The sequence below is a fragment of the Erpetoichthys calabaricus genome, chromosome 8 (genome assembly GCF_900747795.2).
Source record: "Erpetoichthys calabaricus chromosome 8, fErpCal1.3, whole genome shotgun sequence".
In the NCBI taxonomy this organism is placed as follows: domain Eukaryota; kingdom Metazoa; phylum Chordata; class Cladistia; order Polypteriformes; family Polypteridae; genus Erpetoichthys; species Erpetoichthys calabaricus.
Genome location: NC_041401.2, coordinates 31612492 through 31636852, shown reverse-complemented (window position 1 = coordinate 31636852; position 24361 = coordinate 31612492). Strand labels below are relative to the sequence as shown.

At 38.4% G+C, this 24361-nt stretch overlaps 1 protein-coding gene across 1 annotated transcript in view; it reads right to left on the bottom strand.

Moving 5' to 3' along the window:
- Positions 1–521: 521 nt before the first annotated feature.
- Positions 522–24361, bottom strand: part of pla2r1 (phospholipase A2 receptor 1) — a 149250-nt gene continuing 125410 nt past the window's right edge. Inside the window, exons 26-30 of the mRNA XM_028806414.2 lie at positions 23384–23515; positions 9384–9506; positions 7835–8011; positions 6065–6100; positions 522–986 (exon numbers count right to left, since the gene is read on the bottom strand). Coding sequence (XP_028662247.1) covers positions 769–986; positions 6065–6100; positions 7835–8011; positions 9384–9506; positions 23384–23515 — 686 coding nt within the window. The 3' untranslated portion in view covers positions 522–768. The remainder of the gene's footprint in view (positions 987–6064; positions 6101–7834; positions 8012–9383; positions 9507–23383; positions 23516–24361) is intronic.

Below are 24361 nucleotides of genomic sequence, written 5' to 3'. Positions count from 1 at the left end.
AATAAAAACAAAAACAACAATCGCCTTCATTCCTTGACATTTTGGTGACTTGTTTTCTGTATATACACATACTTCATATGGTTGTCCTTGAAATGTTTGAGTTCATATTAACGTTATTGCTACCGGATTCTTGTCTAGGACAGGCAATAAGTGTAATTGCAGCATTTGGCATTTTCTTACTGAAACAGTTAGCATTTCTTTAAAAATGAACCATTAAAAATTTTTGTACTTGATCTGTTCTCTTATGTACAAAAGGCAAAAAAATCACCTTAAATCCACAGAAATAATAAAATAGAATCATAGATATTTAAACAATAGTGTTTGGTATATACAGTATATATATATATATATATATATATATATATATATATATATATATATATATATATATATATATATATATACATATATATATATATATATATATATATACATATATATATATATATATATATATATATACATATATATATATATATATAATATATATATATATATATTATATATATATATATAGACATACCACATTTTTATGCATGTTTGTTTGTACCGAAAATTTCCATGGATGATCATATAAAAGGCTTTAACTGATTTGTTTGGCTCCAATAAATACAAACCATGATGTCAACTGCCAAAGTAGTTTCTGATAGCACAAGCACAGATTATGTCATATACTCATTGCTGATGTACATTAACAGCACTGTGTGTCCCTCTTCGCTGTCCAATGAGAAGCAGTTCTCTGGTGTGAATCCTGACAGTCACAGACTACTAATTTGTGCTACTTGCATCAATTTCTGTAATAAGCACATTTCCTTCACTGTCTGTAGCCTCTGTATTTGTTTGCCTGTAGTATGCATTTCTAAATGTTGGAAATCCTCTGTACTGTCCTGAGTTCCTTCTGTATACAAACCAGACAAACATTAGGACCAAAGCAAAAAACAAAATAGCTACAAAAATGGCAATCAGAATAACTCCTTTGCTGGAACCTGCAAGAAAAATGATAAAAAAAAAAGTTGTTAGGAGGTCCTCAGGAGAAAAAAAACCAAAACAAAACACACCATTTGGTACTTTAGGCCGTATGTACAAATACATTTTACTTTGTGGGCAGCACAGTGCTCTAATAGATTGAATCCTGGTCCAGACACTGCCTGTGTGGGATTTGCATGTTCACCCTGCACTAGGGCTGAGCTGATAATAATAATAATAATAATAATTCATTACATTTATATAGCTCTTTTCTCAGTACTCAAAGCACTATCCACACAGGGAGGTGAACTGGGAAGTGAACCCACAATCTTCCACAGTCTCCTTACTGCAGAGCAGCAGCACTACCACTGCGCCACCTGTATCATCCATGTAAATAAAAACATCAATTGGCTCCAAACCTTTGCAGAAATTTCCTTAAAGCACCAAACAGCAGCTTTTTTTTAATCTCAGGCACTCGTATTGGCAGTGCAAAATTCCTGCGCTAAGCTAGTTTAGCAGGAGTGGGTTATAGTGGAGAGAAGACATTCTGATCACTGCATCACGTGCAAAGTTTGAATGGGAAGAGTGCATCAAATTGCATCACTGTGGTCTTCAAAGACTCTGAGTGCCCATGCTTTCTCACTCTTTACATTGCTCTGCTCTTTTCGGTAGCTCACTATCCTTCAAATGAATGCTTACTTTGGTTACACAAGTTAGACTTCTTTTGCGCCTTTGGCAGGTTCGCCCCTTTTTAAAGGATCCCCAGAAGCCACTCATTTGCATGATGGAGTGTCAGCTTATACTGTGGGTGACTAATTCCCAGGCTAATGTAATTTGTCAGCGACATTACAATATTTTTCATTCACCATCAGTTTCCATAACTTGCTTATCCTTGGCAGAGTTGTGGGGCAAAAGCAGCCTATCTTTGTGCTGTTATATTTTATATAAGCTATCAAATTAGATTCAAATGCCAGACAAGGAAAGTGGCGGTGTGGTGGTGGTTATTTGATCTTGCGGGCACTGCTTGAAGTGCCAACCTTCAAGACAATGTAAGTCTATCATAGCACTTGTTGGTTCAAAAGGAGCCCCACTTTGATATCCTATACTAATAAACATGTGCACCAACCTCCAATGGGAAGTCTTCCGTCCCGCTGTGTAAAAGCAATAATGAATTGGGAAGAGGAACAAGACACTGACTAAATAGAGTACTGCCACTAATTTGAATCAACTTCAAGCATTGCTTTCAGGCAAATAGGAGTGTAGTTATACTGTGTAAATGAGATAATAAATCAGAAATAAACTGATTACACTATATACTAGTATATCTAAGAAGTGCCTTACTTTTTTTTATAAAAACTAGGGGGCTTCGCTTGCCAACCCCTGTGTTTGGTTTTCCGGATACACACTATTAAGATTTTTTTTTCTTTGAATTGTTGCTATTTCATTAGTTTCACTTTTATTTCAGAACTTCTGTAAAAACAATATTTGTAATCTTGTGAGTCCCAATATGCTGAATCTTTTTAATGAGGTCAGGATAGGTTTCTCTGTTTGGAATTTCAGCATAGACAAAATCTACATCATCAGCATTTAATAATTTTTTTTTTACAAAGTAACAAAGTAAGTAGAGTTCTGCATTGGACTCCTGTCTGTAAAGTCGTGCTATTTTCCTCTCACAGTTCCAAAAGTACATGGGTTTACCAAGGTGATACCCCAGCTTTTGTCTAGGTTTTTGTACAAGGGCTAGACAGAACATTTTTGACTCCTGGGGTAAATGTAGCTTTTTAAATAAGCAGACAGATAAATGTTGTGGTACCCGGCGGGGGTTCAGGCACAACCGGGATGCCCAGGAGGAGCGGAGGAGGGCTTGTGCCTCCTCCAGGACACGAGGGGGCGTCCTCCCTGGTTGCTTTGGGGACCACGGGTACAAAGCGTGGAAGCTCAACCCTGTAGGGGCCCATGGTCACCGCCAGGGGGCGCCCCGATGCCTTGGGAGCCCTGGACCTCAGTACTTCCGCCACACCCGGAAGTGCTGGGGGGAAGAGTATTGAGGACACCCGGAGGACTTCCGGATACACCGACAGAGCTTCCGCCACACAGTGGTGTGGCTACGGAAGCCCTTAGGATACACCTGGAGTCCTTCCGGGGTGTATAAAAGGGGCTGCCTCCCTCCAGTCAAGGGCAAGAGTCGGGTGGAAGAGGACGAAGCTTGGTGAAGAGGAGTGGAGGCGGACTAGAGACTGTAAAGGCATTGTGAGTGTGGCCAAGGACTTAAGGGGTGATTGGTGCTGAGGCACTGGGATTGTGCACTTCTACTGTACATATTATGTACAATAAACGTGTGTGTGGTGAAACCAACATGTCTACCTGACTGTGTCCGGGCTGTTCCCCACAATATATATACATTAACAAAGTAACCAATAAATGCATGTGCGGTAAACTCTGTTTTTGAAATTCTCAAGATTCTTTATTTGTCACATGCATAGTTATACAGGACAACACGCAGTGAAATGCATCCTGAGCCGCTTATCAAAAACTGTGCAAAGTTAGAAGAATATCAGTTAGATTAACAAAAAGTCATAGATTGAAAGGTAACAGTATAGTAGAACATAATAAATAAGTACAATTATGTGAATAAAGTAGAATTAAGTGTTAAGGTGCAATAGTGTAGCAATTATTGTGCAAAACCAAAGTTAGACTGGTGCATAGTTTAATGAGGCAGTTTGTTTGTTTGCGCTACTGCGATCTTTACTTTCTTTTTTTATATTTTCTGATTTTCCTACTTTCATATCCTTTAACTTTCTCCACATGTGTATAGCGCCACATTTTTTTTTGAGCCTTTCTAATTTCACTGGTTTCATAGTCTCTAACCTGCTCTGCATGTGTTTCGCGCCATCGTTTGTAAACGTCTTTATGAAGTTCTACTTTGTCATTTTACTCATTGTCTTTTAATTCTGAGCCAGATTGAACGTGCTTTTTTCAATTCCAGTTGTTCCGGGCTGATAATTACTTTCCTTATTTTCTGAATTTGCACCACGATTATTCTTTTTTGCTCTTTTTTCTGTCCAACGCATTTGAGTCTCTTTCCATTCCAGGATTTTCTTTTATATATAAAGAGAAAAGCCAGTGTCATTGTCCTCCTGCATACACTTCGTACTTCAGCATGTTGTTTCCATGCACAATAAAAAATGGCAAAATATGCACTACAGTCAAGCCAAGATGAAACACAAGAAAGTATTATTTTTTTTGTATAATGCATGACGAGTCTTTTTCTTTTTGTTTTGTTTCATCTACCATATAAAGGTCAATTCCTAATTCAACTGAGACTGAGCTATCCAAACATATTTTCAGGCTGCAAATGATAAGGAAGCTACACAACAATGGAAATACAAACAGATGGCAAGAAAAAGAAAATGACCAACAAAATAATTAAAATGAATGCAAGCCTATAATAATGTAAGTGAAGCTATAACAGAAGTTCACATTATTATTTACAGTTATTAAGCCAGTGGCATGCAATCATGCCACAAAATTAATTTTGAGTCTACATATAAGCCATATTAAACACAAAGTATAGTAATTAGTCAAAGCTCACTTTTGGTAAATTATAATGAACTCTGAATAATAGAAAACCTAAATTTGAAGCTGCAATTATAAAATCATGCATTTTGATTTCCAGCAGGACTTGCTAAATTTACCTTTAATAAGCATTACACCTCCATACTTCAATTGCATTTTCAAACTTGTATGCAAATTGATCACAGTGAGATGTGCTCTTATATTGAACTTCAACAAAATAACCACTTTAACAGTTCATGCCCCACACAGTCAGGATAGCTGGGCTGTTATTGTTTTGAGGCTTCATACAGAAAGAAAACCGTCCTCCATAACCTGAATATTTTAAAATCTCATGGACTGACAACATCTGAGTTATTTTCATCATAGGTGGAGTAATTTGGAGTAAGCATCTGTCTGTCTGTCTGTCTATCTATCTATCTATCTAATTTAGGCAGTTGGTTATTGCTATATGTAATTCTTAATCATGACCTCTAAAGGCATACATAGCACAACAGTCAGCACTATACAACACAGACAACAGGAACAATTAATATAAGCAAATAAATATGTAGTAGCAAGGTGCCGCAGTCAACAGCTGAGTAGAGGATATGTTCTGCAGTGGAGTAAAATTATGTCCTGAATCTCTTGGAGCCTTCCTTTAACAGTGTGGTACTGATTTCCAGGTGGTGGAGGAGAACAGTTTGTGACTGGGATGGTTGAGACTGCAATGATGGATTTGGCTTTAATGTTACTGGAATGGATCCCACCAACTGATGGTGAATAACATCCTACAATTCTCTGTGCTCTTGTCACAAAGTCTTGTCCTACGTGGTGCTACCACTGTATGCAGCATTGATCACACAGTGAGGGCACTTTCTAACATTCTGTGGTAAAAGTTCATATGGAACTTCTTCCCTTATCACATTAAGCATTGTGAAATCTATAATATAAACGATGTGATAACTGTTAGTGTGATTTTCTGTCTCACAATGCACTATAGCACTGCTGTGTGTTTTTCCAGAAAAACAACAACAGAAATTAAAAAGTAATAATTTTGAGAAACAATTTGTGTTGCTTGTAGTAGACATTTACTGACGGATTATCATTTAATTGACTATTTGTTTTTAAATAATTTATAACAATATCGATATATATAAGTGTTGTTTAGGATTTGTCATTGCTTTAGATGTTCTACATGTTTTCTCTAAGGTTGCTGCTGAAAATAATGCAACTGGAGCTATAACAGACATGAAATTCTTCAGGAAACACGAGTATTTTCTTTTAAAAAAAACACAAAAATAAGAAACCATTTATAAACTGTTAATTATAAGACCTGCATTAACTACTATTATAAACTACTTTAATTATCCACTTCACAATGACATTTTTGTTTCTGCTATCCTCTAGAGCCAACTGCAATCATTAATGATAAAGCAAACATTACATACATTCATGCATCTGCATTTACAGGCAAATCAAAGGGTAAATATGTACGCTTTGAATAAAAATATAAAAGTTTATTTGGTTAAGTATGTGTACTTACTGTGTAGTGGTTCAACTTCTACATCACTACTTATATCTGGAATAAAGGAAACAATAAGTTAGAGAAAATAAGCATTACTTTAACCTTTGACAATGTTGTTAATAATAACAATAGACCACATGCTTTTAAGCAAATAAATGATATCACTTGACATTTCTTACAGCAGGCATTAATATGCCTGGCATTCTTTCTTTTTTGTTGTGATATTTAGAATTTAGGCCTTTCCGGTTTCTGAGTACAGTGCTAGTACAAAATAATTATAGTTTTTTTTTTTTTTTTTATCAATAACTTGTTTTCTTCTGTCCAAAGGGTTCCAGTAGACTGGGGTGTTTTAGTCTCATCTGTTCTCTTGATTAACATCTATTTAGGAAAGGATAACATATTAATTAAAGCAAAAGACGCACATTCTCGCAATCAATCATGGTCACTAGATCTCTGAAATAAATAACATTAATCAAAACTGAATATCAGTGTTTTTACAACATAATATACTGTAGGAAGTGAACACAAAAATTACTGTAACAAGGCAGATTAAGACTTTTGTTATGATATAAATCAAAAAAGCATTAGCCATTACCATTGTCAGTAATCATCTGAAAGATAGGCTTTTTATTCAAATAATGCATGGTAGCAATATAAAGGAATTTAACTGTTCAATATTTTTTCACTCCAAAGTGGATGGTTGCACATTTCTTAACAGGATCCTTTTTTTTATATCCAAAGCAAGCATGTGTAGTAAGTAAATGATCCTTCTGAGTGTAATCTATTCGCAAATCTGCCTCTCATAACTAATTACCAGTACTCAAACAACATGCAATTACCTGCTTCTGTCTTAATGACTAACTCAGTTTAGTTTATTTTATAAAGCACATTTAAAACAATTAACATTGACCAAAGTGTTGTACATTACAATAAATAAGGTAAAAAAAAATCTACATTTTAAGACAGGATAAAATTAATCAAAAATATAAAATATAAAACACAACACTCAGGACAAACAAAAGAACTGCCACATGTTGTAGCCCTTAGAGACTGAGGTGGTTATATTTCTAAGGAAACAAGTAAGTTGTTTCAGTCTCCTCTACAAGTTTCTCATGTGCTATTTCTATATTTTACAGGAAAAACATCTTCCTGGGACATCACTGGGACGTGTTATTTTTTAAGCTTGATTAAAGCTTAAGATAAACAAAAAGATATTTGAGAATTTGACACTGAGAAGCCAAGTATCATGTTCTCCGCATGGTTACACGCATGTCCAGGGGTTACTTCAAAAGGTGACATACTGTATCTATATGCTGATTCTCGTTAGCCTGTACCCCTTTTGCTGTAGTAGCGCTGTCTCCTTTAGTTAGATAGCAGTGACTGGAGTGATCACGTTGAAGCTCAGTACCATGGAATGGTAAATATAAATGTAAGTACTTTCTAATTACTTTTTGCTTGTTCATTGAATTCTCCTACAATGTCTTCCACTGGCATTTTATTTATTTTTAATTATGTTATTCTGACCTGTGGATTTTATTTCTAGATTCTGTGTTATGTCTTCCATTTTGTCACTGGGTCTGCTTGCTTATTTGCTGACCTTTTTCTGCTTGAACACATGCTTCTTTGATCCTGAACTACCATCCACGTATCATCTTCAAAACACCATTTTTACATGCCTCTAGTGCAGTGTTAGCTTCAGACTCAAACAAAGTAACTGGAAGCTCAAATAATTAAATATGGTTTAAATAGTGTTTAGCTACATTTACAATAAAAGTTTCCAAAGCATACCTCTGTGTATTTTACAAACAAATCCTAGTTTAGCTTCACAATGTGTTAAATGCCAACTGCCATCAGAAGGCTGTAATGAAACACAGCTGTCAGTCTTAAGGAGATCCATACTGGGAGGTCTAAAATACCAGTTTGAATACTTAATAGGTGAGCCATCGAACCACTCTAATGTGTCATCTAAAGAAAGAGCAGAAAATGAAATAGAGAAAATATGTTAAAATAAAAAGTTTTTTATCCATCCATCCATCCATTTTCCAACCCGCTGAATCCGAACACAGGGTCACGGGGGTCTGCTGGAGCCAATCCCAGCCAACACAGGGCACAAGGCAGGAAACAATCCCGGGCAGGGTGCCAACCCACCGCAGAAGTTTTTTATTTGTGCTATTTTTTTAATTTTTTTTTTTATTGGTGCTTACAGTGTAAAATCTTATTTTACTTTCTGTATTTTTCTTACATATTATCAGTGGAAATGAATAGTTGGTGCTATTTTTTTTTTTATTGGTGCTTACAGTGTAAAATCTTATTTTACTTTCTGTATTTTTCTTACATATTATCAGTGGAAATGAATAGTTAATAACCAAAAAATAAGTGATTTTCAATTTCTATGAGAAGCTAATCTTCTGAAAAATTGTTAGTGCCACACTCATCTTCTACTGAATGATTCTTGGCTAACGAATTTGTGCAACAGGTGGTCTAGCACAGGGGTGGGCAGATTCAGTCCTGGAGGGCCGCAGTGGCTGCAGGTTTTTGTTCCAACCCAATTGCTTAATAAGGAGCACTTATTGCTCAAGTAACACTTCTGCTTCACTTTAGTTGTCTCGCTCGTTAAGATTTTGAACTCTTATTACTTATTTTAGTCTTAAACAGCTGTAGTCTTGGTTTTTAATTGCTCCTTTATAGCAATAAGATGCAAATGACAAAAGAAACCAACATTTCTCCATTTAGCTTGTTACCCTTTACACCTGTGTGTATTTATCATGCACTATTAGGTTTAATTAAATACTTGGAAGGAAAGTGAAGAGAAAAAAGTGAAGAACTGAGAATTACTCATTTATTTTAGACTTCAAATCATTTGGACGATATCCTTAGAAAGGAAACAAAATCTAGGATATGAGAATGACTTGACATGGCAGAGTTAAAGCACTAGCAAGCCATGAAATTAAATAATTGACAAGTATTGTTTTTTAATTAAGCAACTGGGTTGGAACAAAAACCTGCAACCACTGCGGCTCTCCAGGACTGAATCTGCCCACCCCTGGTCTAGCACTAGACTAACATAAAAACAGAATAATAACTTTAAAGTAAGGTGTACTACTGATATGAAAAAAACTGGTAAGGATGTGCAAATATTTTATTCCACTGTATAGGTATGTAATAAATTCAAATAGAATATTAAAAAAGGAGAGTTCTGTATTCATCCATCCACTCTTTTCGCCCACTTTAAACCATTTAATCCAGTTTCTTGTGAGAAGTAATCTACCTATCTTGCATTCATGCATTTTTAAAAAAAAAATGTGTAGCTGCATGTAGATTGAAGAAAAGCACTTACTGTCAACATCAAATAATATGCCCAACCAGACAATCTGATGAGTGGCCTCAAATGTCCGTAGTTCTTCCAAAATAAACCTGTTCTCTTCTTCACTTTTTACTGTCAGTATGTCGGATTCATTTTCTGAAAAACAAACACATGCATAAAATCAACAATTCAAGCACAATGTAATTTCAAATGCACAAGATTACCGTAATATACTATTGTTTTAGTTTTTAACAATAGACTGTTTCTGTTAGTGATATGGTGTTTCTGGGTGGCACCCTTATGTGGACATAGAATGTTTTAGAAAGTCTTGTGCACACAAAGTAGCAGTTCCCCATGCTAACTTTCCTTTACATTGACAGACTCCTATTCTTGTAGATGACTTTAATATTCACATTGATAATAATCCTTCATGTAAGCTGACAAACTAATTCTTATCCCTACTGGACTGTTTTGACTTGGTGCAACATGTTGATATTCCAATATACTCTGGTGGCCACATTTTGTATTTGGTCTGTACATTTGGATATTATGTTGTCCAAACTGACAGCACTGACTTGGGCCTCTCTGACCACAAAGCAGAGTTTTTCACTGTCTCAATTCCTCTTCCTGTTCCCAAATGTAAATGTTAAATTTCTTTCAAAAACTGAAAAAATATCTGTCCCTTTATCCCAGCTGGATCCATTTCAGATCTTTTTCTGTCTCCCCCTATTCCATTCACATTAGATAGTCTTGTTGATTACTATAACTCAGCCTTCCATTCAGCACTGGATAAAACAGCTTTTTTAAAACACTAGGTTTCTTTCAAGCGTTCAGCTCCATTATGGTCTATGAAAACAACAGAACGATGCCTTGAGAGAATGTCATGTAAGACTGGCCTTACTGTGCATGCCTAGGCTTTCTCTGACCATCAAAATGAGATGCATTAACTATAGCCAATAATACACACTATGGCACAATAATAATAAATAAATGATCCAAGGGTTTTAATCTCTGTGGTTAATAAACAACTTCAAGTTGCATCTGGCCCAATCACCTCTTCCACTGAAGACTGTGAAAAACTTCTTTACTTTTTCCATGATAAAACTAAAAACCTAACTAATGCAACTAATACAAATCCATCTGCCTTTCATATATTTCCCATCCTTCCCTGTGCATCCAGCTCCTTTTCCAAAGTTTCATCTACCTTTATTAATGACCTGGGGCCTCATGTATAACACCATGCATAGAATTCACACTAAAACATGGCGTGTGGACAAAAACAGAAATGTGCGTATGCACAAATAAATTCAGATACATAAAACTTCTTATGCAAAGCGTGGTCGCACAGCAGTAGCTATGAGTTATAAGGGATAATGGAATAATTTATTGCAGCAGTACTGTCTCTGTCAAATGTACTAACCTCCAATTCTTTCCGTTTTCTTTCTCTGCGTAACCACCAATTGCCACACAATAACCTTCTGTAATAAATGTAAAACCTGCTGTAAGCTTAGTACGTCAATTCTTCAAAACTTTTAAGGAACATATAAAAATCTTTGTTATAAATGTTTAATTATTCCATCCATCCATCCAGGGTTGCGCCAGTCCCAGCAAGAATAGAGCATGAGGCAAGAACAATCCCTGGACGGGGTGCCAACCCATTGCTACCGCTGCGCCACCGTGCCCCCACGTTTAATTATTAACAGTATATATTATTTAAATGAAGTTAACAATTTGTCTGTAAAATGTGATATACATACTTTAATGCATCTCATCATAAAAATGATATCAAGTATACATCCTAGCTCTTGGAAATCTAAATTGACTTAGAAGCCATTCATAATCATCTGTAAATATGCACTCTCTTCTATTGAATTGAATTGAATTTCTTTATTGTCTTTGTATGGTACAATGAGTTTCAACATGCAACTCCTCCATAAACTTGTTTTCCTTTAAGATGATAAAAAATAATAATACAATAAAAAACAATGAAAATATACAATATGAAAGCATGAGTACAATATGCAAATGGTTCATAAAGTGGCTCAGGTTGTGCAATATTACAGTTGTACTGCAAGTTTACAGTGAGGTAATTGTAATTATAAATACAAACAGTTCTACCGGGAGCAATTGATGGACTGATTTATAAAGTTTATAGCTCTTGGGATGAAATTCTTTCTGAGCCCCAAGGTCCATGCAGGAAAGGCTCTGAAGTGTTTGGCGCATGAGAGAAGTTCAAACAGACTGAGGCATGGGTGAGTGGAATCCATTCAGATGCTGGTGGCCTTCCTTGAGGCTGCAGCATGTGCTATAAATGTCCTCCAGGACTGGAAGCTGTATCCTGATAATCCTCTACGCTCTCGACACAACCCACAGTAAAGCTTTCTAATCAGATGCTGTGCAGCTGTAATACCAGTACCACACACAGATACAATGAGTAAGAATACTCTCAGTGGTGCACTGAGAGTAACAATGCTAAAGCAGCTACGTTATTTGGAAGAGCCATTCTGTGCATTATTATATTGCTACTGAATGATTACAAGCAAGTGCCTTAAATTTGTAAATGATATGCAATTAATTTTCTGTGTCACAGGTGTGAATCTAAAAAAGAAAGGAAAACAACACAGAAACAATAGCGCTGCTTTGACACTGCATGCCTCAAGTTTGCAAAACCAAGCAAAAATGTGTGTACACATGGTGTTAAGCTGCCGTGAAAATGTGCATGGCTTTACGGCAAGTTTAGTTTTTATACATCTCGAAGTGAGTGTGGAAACGGGCGTATGCAACATTATTGTATGTACACATCATTTATACGTGAGGCCCCGGTCTGTAATGTGAGGCATATCAAATGTTTACTGCCTTCATGTCATAATCTCGACTGTTGCAATATAATAATAAATACTGTACATCTCTTGACACCAGGTCTGTGCCACCTACTTTGAAAATCGTTTCTGTGACCCCAAAGTTAAAAAAATCTGGTCTTAATGTTAACAGTCTCAGCAATTTTTAGCCCATTTCTCACTTACCTTTTCTGTCTAATGTTCTTGAACGTGTTGTGTCTTCACCAACTCACCAGTTACTTAACTTGTAAGAAGCTGACGGAACCCTTTCAGTCTGGTTTCAGAGCACAGCACAGCTGTGAAACTGCACTGTTTCGACTAACTAATGATTTGCTTATGGTAGCAGACTCTGGGTAAACCAGCATATTAATTCTATTAGACCTAAGTGCAGCATTTGAAGATAAAAGTATTATTAAAACTAAGTTATAGTAAACTGTCAGTGCTATTTGTTCAAATCGAAAAGTTCTGCTTAAAGCTCTATTCTTCCATTACCGCATGTACTGAATATACTTAATTCTGGGGAAATGAAAAGCCTTAGCCTAATCTAAGTCAACATCATTGAATACAAGACAGAAACCAACACTGGATTGGGTGCCAATCCATCACAGAAACACTACAGACCATGTGATTAAATATCAACATTTTATAAAGTGCAATAAATATTTTGAAAATGCTCCTTGTTATTAAAGAGATGGATCAGTTGTCTGTGAAAAGCAAATTTATCCATCCATCCATCCATTGTCTCCCACTTATCCGAGGTCGGGTCGCGGGGGCAGCAGCTTGAGCAGAGATGCCCAGACTTCCCTCTCCCCGGCCACTTCTTCTAGCTCTTCCGGGAGAATCCCAAGGCGTTCCCAGGCCAGTCGAGAGACATAGTCCCCCCAGCGTGTCCTGGGTCTTCCCCGGGGCCTCCTCCCGGTTGGACGTGCCCGGAACACCTCACCATGGAGGCGTCCAGGAGGCATCCTGATCAGATGCCCGAGCCACCTCATCTGACTCCTCTCGATGCGGAGGAGCAGCGGCTCTACTCTGAGCCCCTCCCGGATGACTGAGCTTCTCACCCTATCTTTAAGGGAAAGCCCAGACACCCTGCGAAGGAAACTCATTTCAGCCGCTTGTATTCGCGATCTCGTTCTTTCGGTCACTACCCATAGCTCATGACCATAGGTGAGGGTAGGAACATAGATCGACTGGTACATTGAGAGCTTCGCCTTGCGGCTCAGCTCCTTTTTTCACCACGACAGACCGATGCAGAGCCCGCATTACTGCGGATGCCGCACCGATCCGCCTGTCGACCTCGCGCTCCATTCTTCCCTCACTCGTGAACAAGACCCCGAGATACTTGAACTCCTCCACTTGGGGCAGGATCTCGCTACCAATCCTGAGAGGGCACTCCACCCTTTTCCGGCTGAGGACCATGGTCTCGGATTTGGAGGTGCTGATTCTCATCCCAGCTGCTTCACACTCGGCTGCGAACCGATCCAGAGAGAGCTGAAGATCATGGCCTGATGAAGCAAACAGGACAACATCATCTGCAAAAAGCAGTGACCCAATCCTGAGCCCACCAAACCGGACCCCCTCAACGCCCTGGCTGCGCCTAGAAATTCTGTCCATAAAAGTTATGAACAGAATCGGTGACAAAGGGCAGCCCTGGTGGAGTCCAACTCTCACTGGAAACGGGTTCGACTTATTGCCGGCAATGCGGACCAGGCTCTGGCAACGATCGTACAGGGACCGAACAGCCCTTATCAGGGGGGCCGGTACCCCATACTCTCGGAGTACCCCCACAGGATTCCCCGAGGGACACGGTCGAATGCCTTTTCCAAGTCCACAAAACACATGTAGACTGGTTGGGCAAACTCCCATGCACCCTCCAGGACCCTGCTAAGGGTATAGAGCTGGTCCACTGTTCCGCGACCAGGACGAAAACCACACTGTTCCTCCTGAATCCGAGGCTCGACTATCCGACGGACCCTCCTCTCCAGGACCCCTGAATAGACTTTTCCAGGGAGGCTGAGGAGTGTGATCCCTCTGTAGTTGGAACACACCCTCCGATCCCCCTTCTTAAAGAGGGGGACCACCACCCCGGTCTGCCAATCTAGAGGCACTGTCCCTGATGTCCATGCGATGTTGCAGAGGCGTGTCAACCAAGACAGTCCTACAACATCCAGAGCCTTGAGGAACTCCGGGCGTATCTCATCCACCCCCGGGGCCCTGCCACCAAGGAGTTTTTTGACCACCTCGGTGACCTCAGTCCCAGAGATGGGGGAGCCCACCTCCGAGTCCCCAGGCTCTGCTTCCTCTTTGGAAGGCATGTTAATGGGATTGAGGAGGTCTTCGAAGTACTCCCCCCACCGACCCACAACGTCCCGAGTCGAGGTCAGCAGCACACCATCCCCACCATATACAGTGTTGACACGGCACCGCTTCCCCTTCCCGAGACGCCGGATGGTGGACCAGAATCTCCTCGAAGCCGTCCGAAAGTCGTTCTCCATGGCCTCCCCAAACTCCTCCCACGCCCGAGTTTTTGCCTCAGCAACCACCAAAGCCGCATTCCGCTTGGCCTACCGGTACCTATCAGCTGCCTCCAGGGTCCCACAGGACAAAAGGGTCCCGTAGGACTCCTTCTTCAGCTTGATGGCATCCTTCACTGCCGGTGTCCACCAACGGGTTCGGGTATTGCCGCCACGACAGGCACCGACCACCTTACGGCCACAGCTCCGGTCAGCTGCCTCAACAATAGAGGCACGGAACATGGCCCATTCGGACTCAATGTCCCCCACCTCCCTCGGGATGTGGTCGAAGTTCTGCCAGAGGTGGGAGTTGAAGCTACTTCTGACAGGGGGCTCTGCCAGATGTTCCCAGCAGACCCTCACAACACGTGATCAGTTGACAGCTCCGCCCCTCTCTTCACCCGAGTGTCCAAGACATGTGGCCGCAAGTCCGACGACACGACCACAAAGTCAATCATCGAACTGAGGCCTAGGGTGTCCTGGTGCCAAGTGCACATATGAACACCCCTATGCTTGAACATGGTGTTCGTTATGGACAATCCGTGACGAGCACAGAAGTCCAATAACAAAACACCGCTCGGGTTCAGATCGGGGGGGCCATTCCTCCCAATCACGCCCTTCCAGGTCTCACTGTCATTGCCCACGTGAGCATTGAAGTCTCCCAGCAGAACGAGAGAGTCCCCAGAAGGCATGCCCTCTAGCACACCCTCCAGGGACTCCAAAAAGGGTGGGTACTCCGAACTGCTGTTCGGTGCATACGCACAAACAACAGTTAGGACCCATCCCCCCACCCGAAGGCGAAGGGAGGCTACCCTCTCGTCCACCGGGGTAAACCCCAATGTACAGGCTCCAAGTTGGGGGGCAATAAGTATACCCACACCTGCTTGGCGCCTCTCACCGGGGGCAACTCCAGAGTGGTACAAAGTCCAGCCCCTCTCAAGGAGATTGGTTCCAAAGTCCAAGCTGTGCGTCGAGGTGAGTCCGACTATATCTAGCCGGAACCTCTCAACTTCGCGCACTAGCTCAGGCTCCTTCCCCTTCAGAGAGGTGACATTCCGCGTCCCAAGAGCCAGCTTCTGTAGCCGAGGATCGGACCGCCAAGGTCCCTGCCTTCGGCCACCACCCAACTCACACTGCACCCGACCTCCTTGGCCCCTCCCATAGGTGGTGAGCCCATGGGAAGGGGGACCCACGTTGCCTCTTCGGGCTGTGCCCGGCCGAGCCCCATGGGTGCAGGCCCGGCCACCAGGCGCTCGCCATCGAGCCCCACCTCCAGGCCTGGCTCCAGAGTGGGGCCCCGGTGACCCGCGTCCGGGCAAGGGAAAACGCCGTCCAAAATTGTTTTTCTTCATAGGAGGTTTGTTTAAATTTATGTTTTCTCTTTAAACAAACCTCAACAAGTTAGGCAGTAAATTATTATAAGTACTGTTGCTATTTTAACACTTATGTATTTAACAACTCATACAGTAGGAGAATGAGAACAGCTCAGATGTCTATGTGTAGGCCATTTGAAGAAATCATAAAATTGCACAGCTATCAAGCAATGTTAAAATATTTTCCCTTCTAATACTTGATCTGTTATTTAAAGGTAGGGCTGTTGCTTACCAATTAGTTAATAAATGAAGAGTATGTTATATGTTGAGTAATTCTCAATTTTTCATTCATTTTGATTTTTACTGATGTCATGTTTCAAACAAAAAATCTTATAATAAATGCAGTAATATTTTTTTAACCAGTAGAGGGAGGACTTGTACCAATATATTCATTGAGACAAAAGAAAATTTCAGAATATTTTCGATACATTCAATTGGCCTAATGCTTTAAATTAAAATTAAGGAGCCTAAAAAAATACCTATGTCAATCTTCATGGTATAGACTGGATGAAACAAACTTTGTTCTATGAGTTCAAATAATAAAGGTCAATACCTAAATAAACTGGAGATATATTCTTCCAAGCACTATGGCAGAGTTTCATAACTATCTAAATTAATCGAAATATTTTTGTTTAAAACCTTGAGAAAGCAACAAATTTGTCTGATGAAAATTAGAACTATCGATTCCATTGGCAAAAGCTTATGTAAACGAAAAAAGATAATTCTTCAGTGGGTCATAATCATGACTCAGAGAAATCAGCCGATTTGTCTAGTTATGCAATATTCTTACAGCCCTTTCCAGTACTCTCCTGCCAGTATGAAGGTGGTCAAAGATGGTCTCTGCTGTAGACAGACTGCTGTATAAGTTGGGTAGCCTGAGGACAAAAGGCACATTAAAAGTGTAGTTGGAAATCAGCAATGTAATAGCAGGTGAGTAAACCAGAAAGGTAATAGCATGTGATAGTAACATCAATTGTGGCTAAAATAGAGAAGGAAAAAAAATGCCTAAATACAATTTACTATAAAGAATATTTCATGAAATCTTAATTGGTGTATTTTGAGAAAAAATAGTAAAGGCAAAAAGGTTACGTTTTTATTTCAAATTCCTAGATTATTCTTTCTTGTACACTTAAAATAATTTGTATTTATTGAAATATATACCAAATTTACATTCCAGGCATGGAATATAAAATAATGATATCATCCAATTTATTGGTGAAAATAATTAAGGTGTCTGTTAATATAATTTCAGATTTCTTAGTATACGTGCATTGGTACAGGTTATTGTTTATTTCAAAATCTTTGACTTTTTTTGGTTAATATAATTTTTTAAGAACAAATAGTATTTTTGCAGAAGGATTTCTGAAATTGATAATAGAAGACGATTACTGCCACCTAGGGGAAAAATAATTTTTGCTGGGAAATGTGTATACTGACATCATATAAACAGAACGATAATAGAAGCACTTGCGTATATTTATTACTTTTGGATTCAACAAACATACAATGCAATAATAAACACCTAAATAAGGAAATTCAACAAGAAAAGCCACAAAGAAAAAGTCACAGTTTAGTTTAAGTTAAAAAAAGTTTGTTAATTTTTCATAAATAGAAAATAAAAGTAAATTGTTCTCATTCACCAAAATCAATTTAATTTGTAATTTGTAAGCCTCTCAAACCTATGCTAACTACTTTTAATACAAAATAGGAAGCAACTCTGGGTGGGACACCTGCCATTGACTGGTCACACTCCTGCACTCACCCACACTCAATTACTCACAACATGCCAGTTTCGACTTGCCAGTTAGCCTAAAACAAATGTCTTGTCTTGTGTCTTGTGATGTGGGAAGAACACTGGAGTTACCAAAGAAAAAAGACACACAAAGAATGTATAAATACCATAACAGAGAGTAGCTGCCTCAGTGTAACAAGCTAAATTATGCCTGTAAATTGACTCCTTGCTGGTTTGTTTATTGTTCTTGATTTGTTCTCTTTATAAATATTGGTGCAAGCAGCATCTTGTTGATATCTGTTTGGTCCATTACTGGTGTCTTCAGTTCACATTATTCCCTTATGAAGTTTCGGTAAGGCTGCACATTTCTAATAAGCTGACACCGCCTTGAATAATATACTATTAAATATTCACACATCAAAACTTACCATCATTTTTGCAAATAAGAGAAATTGTTGAAACTGAGAAAATAATTAAACATTTTTAATCTCAAAATACACCATAGTCAATGATATTTTGAAGAAAGCAAAACTTCAGTTCACACTGCCAATTTATTTCAAATGCAAACTAGATAATGAATAAATCAGGCAACAGTTTCTTTCATAGACACAGAGCTCATGACCACAGATGCAGAAAATGTAGTCTAACAGGTAAAATAAAAAATACAGCAAAGAACATAGCTAACAATTTACCATCACAGTATACTTAAAAGATCACAAAACATCTGCCACTTCACTGATGCATTGTTCACACTAAAGATTACCCATACCGTCACCTGTGGACAAGATCCAGACATAATCAAGCTACTTATTTATGGTAACCTTCTCCTTCCTATCCTGCAGAGAGCAAACCACTCTTTTAAAGGAAAGGATCCCAACCGTAGAACTACAAAGTTATCATTCCAGCCCGATCACAATAAGCTGTGAACTGCTTGGGTATGCAGCGGAACAGTGTGATATGGCCCAGATGATAGAATCATTTAGAAATGGTGGAGATGAAGGCCTCTATTTCCTTTAGAACATTAAAGCTTTCCTCAAACCCATCTCCTGTAGTCCTGAAATATGCTTAGTTGCTCTTCTCTGGAAATTTCTAGCAGTTCTGTGTCTTTTTTTGAGACCAAAACTGCACACAAAACTCCAGACAAGGCCTTATCAGTGCATTATAATTCTTGGGCATGACCTCCTTGGACGTGTGCTCTATACATCATGCTGTATAACCTAACATTCTGGCTTCTGAACACTGTCTGGAGAGTGATAGTGATGATTCCATTCCAAATCCTTCTGATAAGGTGTACTTTTAGGTTTCAGACTTCCCATTGTGCATTCAAGTATTTTTTTCTTCCTATGTGTGATACTTTTCAATTACAATAAATTTCATCTGCCGCAAATCTACCCAATCCTGTATGCTGTCCAGGTCCCTCCGTAATGATTTAACGGATTCTAGAGTACCTGCCTGTCCACTTAGCTTGGTATCATTTACAAACTTAACCATATTGTTATTTATATTCCTATTCAAATCATTTAAAAATATTTAAAATAGCAGCAGCCCTAGCACTGACACCTGCTGGACACCACTCTTAATGTCAGCCAATTATGATAAGGTTCCTCGCACCATAAGCCTCTGCTTCCTGTGTTTTAGCCAATTCTGCACCCAATCTCTTATGTGATTTCTTATCAGATGCTTTCTGAAAGTCAAGATAAATAATATTATATGCACCACTTTGGAGTATTCTTTTGTTGCTTCATCACAGAATTCCAGCATATTAGTAAAACACAACTTCCCTCGTCTGAGCCCATGCGGAATGTTCAATAAAACTCCTGCCCTTGCCATGCGTTGCACAGTCTTTTTCATTTTTGGCCAATTTTCATTACAAAAGACTTGATCAGTGATCATTAAATTGGCTGAACCCAAAAAAATATATATTTTCAGCCCTTACTGAGCATGGGCTACTTGAGTGTGTGTCTTTTTTTTTTTTTTTTTTTGCAGTAAATTTTCTGTAGTACAAATAAAGAGTAGTGAGTGGAAGCTTGTTTTGTCAGTAAACAAGAGACAACTGAAATATTAAAGTAGCTTTTCTTGCCTTTTTATTTTGTTCTTTAAATTAAAATGGACACCATTTTAGTTTGTACAGCAGCCTTCATTTTAATTGGAAAAAAAAGTTAAACTATGATTTGAAATTGCTGCTTAGAAAACAATAGGCTTTTTAAAGATTTTGTACTATGTTATATTATTTGTTACGGTGTGTTACACAGCATACTTTTCGGTAAGTAAGCTCTTTTTCCTCTTCACTAAAGGTGCCGTCATTAAGGACCCCTCTGTCAAACTTATCCAATATGCAGATGACACAATTGTCATTGAGCTCACCAGGAATGGTGATGAGTCTGCATACAGACGGGTGGTTGGCCAGCTGACCTTTGGTAAATCAGAACAATTTGGAGCTAAATATTCTTAAAACTGTGGAGATGACAGTGGACTTTAGGAGAGGTCACATAATATTGCACTTTGTATCCATATATATATTTACATTCTCTGTCTTGTTTTTTTATCTCAGGTCTGTGTATGTTGATTATGCAACACTCTTGGAGAGTCATCTAAACTGGAGTCAAATTCCTTGTATTTGTGCATACTTGGCCAATAAGTGTGATTCTGATTACAGAAAAATGTAAACAACATGACAGCTTGTAATTATGAGAAGCATTCTCTCTTCCTTTATGCCATATGCATTATGGGTAAATATTTTTTTGCATATTTTATTAAAGCATGGACATTTTACAAGGGGCTTTTATCTGTTATAGTATTTTATGGTCACTGAACAATAAGCCACACAGAATTTAATTTTGTTAATAAAAAAGCACAGTTAACACCTGTGGTACTCATTTACTTCCTAAAAATATGTGTCAAGGGTTTATACCTGTATTCACTATTTTTTTTTTTTTAATATTTGAGAATAAATATAATCTGGTCCTGGTGATTTGTTTAATTTCAGCCTACTTACTCTGAGCAGTACTTCTTGCTGTACAATTTCCAAATTACTCTGTACCTCCTTAGTAGACCCTGTTACCGCTGGGAAGTTATCCACTTCCTCACATATAAAGAAAATGCAAGTTTAGAGCATCTACTGTTTTACCATGTGTATATTTTAATTCAGCTCTACTACTCCTGATGTATTTCACCTCCTGACTGTACTTTAACTACTAAAATAGTGAAAGGATCCCTTTGGGTCATCTTTTGTCTTATCTATAATTTCTCTCTCTAACTGCCTTTTATCTTCCCTAATATCCTTCTTATTGTTTGATCTCAAACACCTTACAATTCGCATTGGAGTTATCAGTCTTATACACATATTTTTTCCTTTGCAGCAATTCTTTTTTTGTCTCCATTACTTACCCACTAAAGAGTTTTTTTTATTTCCTACTTACTCCTAGTTTGGGGATGTACCTGTCCTGTATTATGTGTAAAACTTTTAAAAATCTGTACCACTGCTCCTCGACTGTTTTTTTTTCCAGTTTATCACTTTGAGACTTTGCCACTTCCCTTCAAAATTTGCCTTACCAAAGTTAAACCTAACAGTTTTGGCCTTTGCATCCGCACTCTACCAAAACACTGAGAAATGTATTATATTATGCATTATATTATTATTATCAAACAATCCTTAGCTAACAAAGTCTTTCACCTCCCCAAAGCATTGGTGCGCCTCTGGTTCAAATGTAACCTATCTTGGCGGAGTATGTCCAATTTGTAAACTACAGAGAAGACGACTACCTTGTCAGTTCGGATCCTTAGTCTGGCACCTAACTTTTTAAATCTGGATTGCAGGACCAACAGACTGAACTTATGTATGCTATTTGTTCCAATGCGGACAATGACAACTGAACCCACCCATGGTCCAGCCAAGGAAACCACAAATAGGAGAGCGACACATAAGAAACACAAAGTTCCACTGATCATTCTCATAGTTATCTTAAAATAAAACATCCATCTATTCATTTTGTGAACCTGGCTTTATTTTTCAGGAGTCGTTTAGAAAATCTATAGGGTACATCACCTCTCCATTTCAAGTTAAAATTACCCTAAGAGAATACCTATGGAAAACTCACATGGCATAGGTTAATTTAATTAAAGTTTAATAGATAATGCACCCACCTCCCTGGAGCTATAAAACAGTAGTGCCAACCCTGTGTGAAGAACAAGAGAGCCGTAAGGTACACTGCAAGGGTTTTTTACCCTCTCTGAGAGATGGCATGGACCACTGCTTGGATGGCATGCCAAGGAACCATCTAACAATTTGTCCGGACCATTACATGACAGGATTACAAAGAGCTGCCCAGTGTGCAGTCTGAGTGTTGCAGGAGGCCACACCCTAGAGAGGACACTGATAGGTGCTGGAGGAAGTTACAAATCTACAGGTTAGTTCTCTGGGCCTGTCAGGAATATCAATGGTGCTCTAGCCACAGTTATGGATATCTTGTCCTTTGAGGGACAGCCAAATGTCCCAAAGGGCTTTTGAGTGCATGGAACTGCTTCCTGGTGGAATGGCCAGTGGTCAAGAAGTTTTCCTGGATCACCTTTTAAAAGGACCTCGAATCCTCAATTGGGTGAGTTTGATGTATAATGAGAACTAAAGACCATGGCTCATCAGGCAAGAGAAAGTGGGGGTGGGAGAAGGAATGGCTAGAGGCCTGGAGTGAGGCAAAAAGATAGGAAGGAAGCTGGCTGTTTGGTTTATTACCCCAGACCCCATCATTCTGTTATATCTTCTCAGAAACCCTCCGCTCCTCCTCTCAATAAACCCTCATTTTGGTTGAATTCTGGCATGTCTGGGCAAGATACTGAGACACAACATACAAAATGCAAAACAAAAGTATAGTTCCCCCATTCCCACCCAACTGCTAAAACTACAGCCAGTAGCAGAAAAATTCTCTTCAAAACCATGTTTATTGGCATCTTAAGCAATGATGCAAAAGTACAATACTGTTATGTAGAGTGCTATACAGTAATTATGCCTGTTGATTACACATGGTGGTTAGCAAACTAATCGTAAAAAGTTTTACAAGTGTTACTACTGACTCAGTGACAATTCACATTGTCAAGAAATACGAACCACTTGAAAATGTTATTCATGAGCATACTGCATGAGTAGTCCTGTCTCTCAAAATAAGCTATGTTGTGCAACTTATTCATACACAGAAAACAATGCTACATCATTTATAAGATTTTCATTTTGTATGCAAAAATTTTCATCTTTTTGATCTTTCATTTCAACACGTTATGAATGACAGACTATAACTGTCAGTAGTTGCCCAAAGAAAAACCATGCACATACCAAAGTGTGTCCTACCAAATAATCCTCTGCACTTTAAACAAATACAGGTTAACGTCAGCCTATAATAATAGAAGACAGTATTTTCAAATTCTTTGTTTTACTTCAAGTACTTTAGTCTAATATTTAAAAGAAGAAATTAACACATGGCACCTCATACAGTATATTCATTTTAGCCTCATATTTACTTTACAATGTAAAAATAAGAAATTGGCAAAGTCAAATCAACTCATTTAAAGACAGACTGATATTCTTTACCTTTATGCATACAGTGCAAACGAGCATCTTCCAGAGACAGCCTTTTTATGACTGGCTCGAAACTGTAACAACTATTCAGGAATTTCAGCCATGTTCTGGGACATTCCTGCTTATAAGATATTGGTTTTCGTTCTGGGAAGAATAAGCACAAATATAGTTAACAGTTTATGATGCATGAAGTAAACCTCACATCTACCCTGGATTCCAACCTAAATCATAATAGACAATCAAGCAAGTTATAACATGAAAAACATTGACGGATTAGATGATTGTCAGTTGACTCTGGCAGGAAAAGAAGTATGATTTTCTCTAGGGCTCTATCCCTTGGATTAAAAATAATCACATCCCACCTGTAGCTCTGTAAGCGTAGGAAAATAAATCAGTGAGTTAGCAATATCAATCCTTAAATTAACTTCTTGTGAAATTGTAACATGGCCAAGAAAATTAGAACAAGCTGACAAGGATGTTTAAATGTGTTGTTGTAATTCAATTACCGTTTTCAGGACTGCCACTGCAGCAGAATTTTTGTTTGATTGATTAATTTTATCCATTGAGTAAAAACACTAACAGAAGCAGTGTTCTCAATTTTATATGTAAGCTGATTTTTCTTTTACGAATGCTATTACTTCATTTATACCTTCCTTTTCAGAATATGATGTACTCTAGCAAGACAAGCCATTTTAACATTTCATTTTCTTTCATTAACTGGTCATAATTACATTAAGAATATAAAATTGCATTTTAGATACTTAAAATAACATTTTCATCAGTCACACTTCACATTTGCAATACTTAAAATATATTTTAAATAGATGTGAGCATTACAGATATTTACAATTTAATTGTGACTAGTCAGAATGAAAATTAATGTTATTTATAATTTTAAATTCTTTGATAAACATAACCAAATGAATCTTTCCCAGTGACTTCTGGGATTTTCAAGTAGAGATTTTTGTATTTATTTTTCACTAACTTAAG